Source organism: Palaemon carinicauda, chromosome 9 (assembly GCF_036898095.1).
Source record: "Palaemon carinicauda isolate YSFRI2023 chromosome 9, ASM3689809v2, whole genome shotgun sequence".
Lineage (NCBI taxonomy): Eukaryota > Metazoa > Arthropoda > Malacostraca > Decapoda > Palaemonidae > Palaemon > Palaemon carinicauda.
The window spans coordinates 112,857,166-112,859,665 of NC_090733.1; the positions used below are offsets into that span (position 1 = coordinate 112,857,166).

A 2,500-nucleotide genomic window follows, 5' to 3' on the forward strand; every position below is an offset into this window, starting at 1 on the left:
ATATATATATATATATATATATATATATATATATATATATACATATACATATATATATATATATATATATATATATATATATATATATATATATATATATATATATATATATATCAGTATGAATAAATGTGCGCAATATTTTCTTCCTTTAACTCAAATTTAACTCACTTAATTATTGATAATGTCTTAAGTATGATATTTCATAGTCTTAAACCCGACGTATATAAATCATACATTAAAACACCTGTATATATATAAATGTATATCTACATACACACACATATATACTGTATATATACATATATATATATATATATATATATATATATATATATATATATATATATATATATATATATATACATTATAAATAAATGTGCGCAATTATTTTCTTCCTTTAACTCAAATTTACCGCATTGCTTTATATAAAAAATCAATATGACATTGAATATGTTAACGGGACTTTCATCTCAGGCTACCACTTACTTTGCTGTCTCCTTCATCAAGGGGAGGCATGGACACGGGTCGTCGAGCCTACGTGGGAGAGACACAAGAACAAGAAGAAACTTAAAACAATCACTGGGACACAAAAAGGAATCGAACATACGTTTTCAATGGAACAGGGGAGAGAGAGAGAGAGAGAGAGAGAGAGAGAGAGAGAGAGAGAGAGAGAGAGAGAGAGAGAGAGAGAGGGGGGGGGGATTATTACGTTTTATATGTGAATGAGGATACAAATTGGAAAAAATAAAGGGTGAACCGGATTAAAATAAATATTGAAAATATTGAAAATGACGAGACAAAAATTAGGGTTGAAACACTGAGTTAGCACAGAGATTAAGCATATTTTTTTTAAACATATAGTGAAAAACATCGTAATGCAGTTAGATTTATTAAATAATTAAATGAGAAGGACTTTTTGTACTACAAACGCATTTTGGAGCATTCGCTTTTACGAGAAACATGGCCATGTGATGAATTCCATGAAAAGCATTTATTAAGGAAAGTTTTGATTTTAGAAATAAGGATTAAATCAGATCACATAAAAAATAAAATTTACAAAATAAAACAAGGATTGGAAAAATAGAAGAAAATTTTAAGATTCGCCTTAAAACAAAAGTAAAATGAATTATAAATATTTACAAGATAATGTGTGGAATATTTATCTCTTGAATGATATCGCTCGATCGCTATGCTAACTTTTTTTTTCCTTCAAAGCAGAACAGTTTGAATAGCTCGTCCTATAAATAAACACCAAATCCAAAAAGAAATAAACTTTAAACCACAAATAAATAAGAAAATAAAAATAAGCAGGACTACTCAGAACGTATCTTATTTTCTTTTTTTAAAGAAATATTGCTTTGAGGTTATTCTTAAGAGAACGTATTTAGTTTGAAATTGTGGCTTGTTGATACAGTGGCCTTGTACCAGCACGTGTTCTTGTATCTAGGGCACCCCGTAGGGAGATTAATATCACCGATTATCGAGAGCAGTACGCCCCAAGTCTTGAATTCAATGACCTCTCAAATACATTTATTTGGAAATTTATATCAATATTGTTCTAAGTACATTTCTTCTAATATATGATTCCGTAACCTGAATTAATGTAATTTTTAATAATCATTTACAGAAATACCTTTATTTCTAAGAGTTTATTGCAATATATCTGAGTTTATGCACCTAGGGAATGATGCGTTTTGCAATCTACAAAGCACACGCAGTAATAGTAATCATAATTGCCAAATCGACCAATAACATCTAATTAAATAATTTTGCGTTTAAAATTCATCGATGAAAGTTAATTTTGAAATTGTTTGCTGTGCAAATTAGATCGCCGTGTTCATTGTTGTCGTTATCAATCGGGATGCTTTTCATCGCGAATTAACATATTCAACATAAAACTATTAAATGATGCAATCATGCATGTTAGGGGGGGGGGGGGGTTCTTGGGCTATATGCATGAGGACCACGAGAGACGCGTTCTGTCCTATCTTGCTTGAGGGTACACTTGAGCACACTTCCATCTTATTTCTCTTCCCTTTTTTATGTTTTTATAGTTTATTAATGAAAGATCTATTCTAATGTTGTTATTGCTCTTAAAATGTTTTATTTCAATTGCCCATTACTTCTCTTATAGTTTATTCATTCCCCTGTTCCCTTTTTTCACTGGGCTATTTTTCCCTATTGGAGGTCTTGGGCTTATATCATCCTGATTTTCCAACTAGGGTTGTAGCCTAACTACTACTACTACTACTACTATTATTAATAATAATGATAATAATATATAAAAATAATAATAATAATAACAATAAAAATGATAATAATAATAATGATAATAATATCACTATTAATAACGACAACAAGATAAAAAGGGGAAGAGACAAATCAGAGGATTCTGTGCTGTTTAGAATACGAGTAATTTGAAGCGATTACGAATACTTGGATAATCTTTATTTTGGGAGTTTTGAGTCGTTCGTGTATATGAACATTATTCATTTTCGTG

The 2,500-nt window shown here is 29.5% G+C and overlaps 1 protein-coding gene across 10 annotated transcripts in view; it reads right to left on the reverse strand.

Annotated features, from left to right (window-relative positions):
• The window catches only part of LOC137647051 (titin-like), a 246,470-nt gene that overhangs the window by 27,173 nt on the left and 216,797 nt on the right, over positions 1-2,500 (reverse strand). For 8 of the 10 annotated variants that reach the window (XM_068380199.1, XM_068380201.1, XM_068380194.1 and 5 more), the window contains one exon: positions 487-534. The exons of the other annotated variants lie outside the window; for them this stretch is intronic. In XM_068380199.1, the coding sequence (XP_068236300.1) occupies positions 487-534 (48 nt within the window). The remainder of the gene's footprint in view (positions 1-486; positions 535-2,500) is intronic. 10 annotated transcript variants of the gene reach the window in all.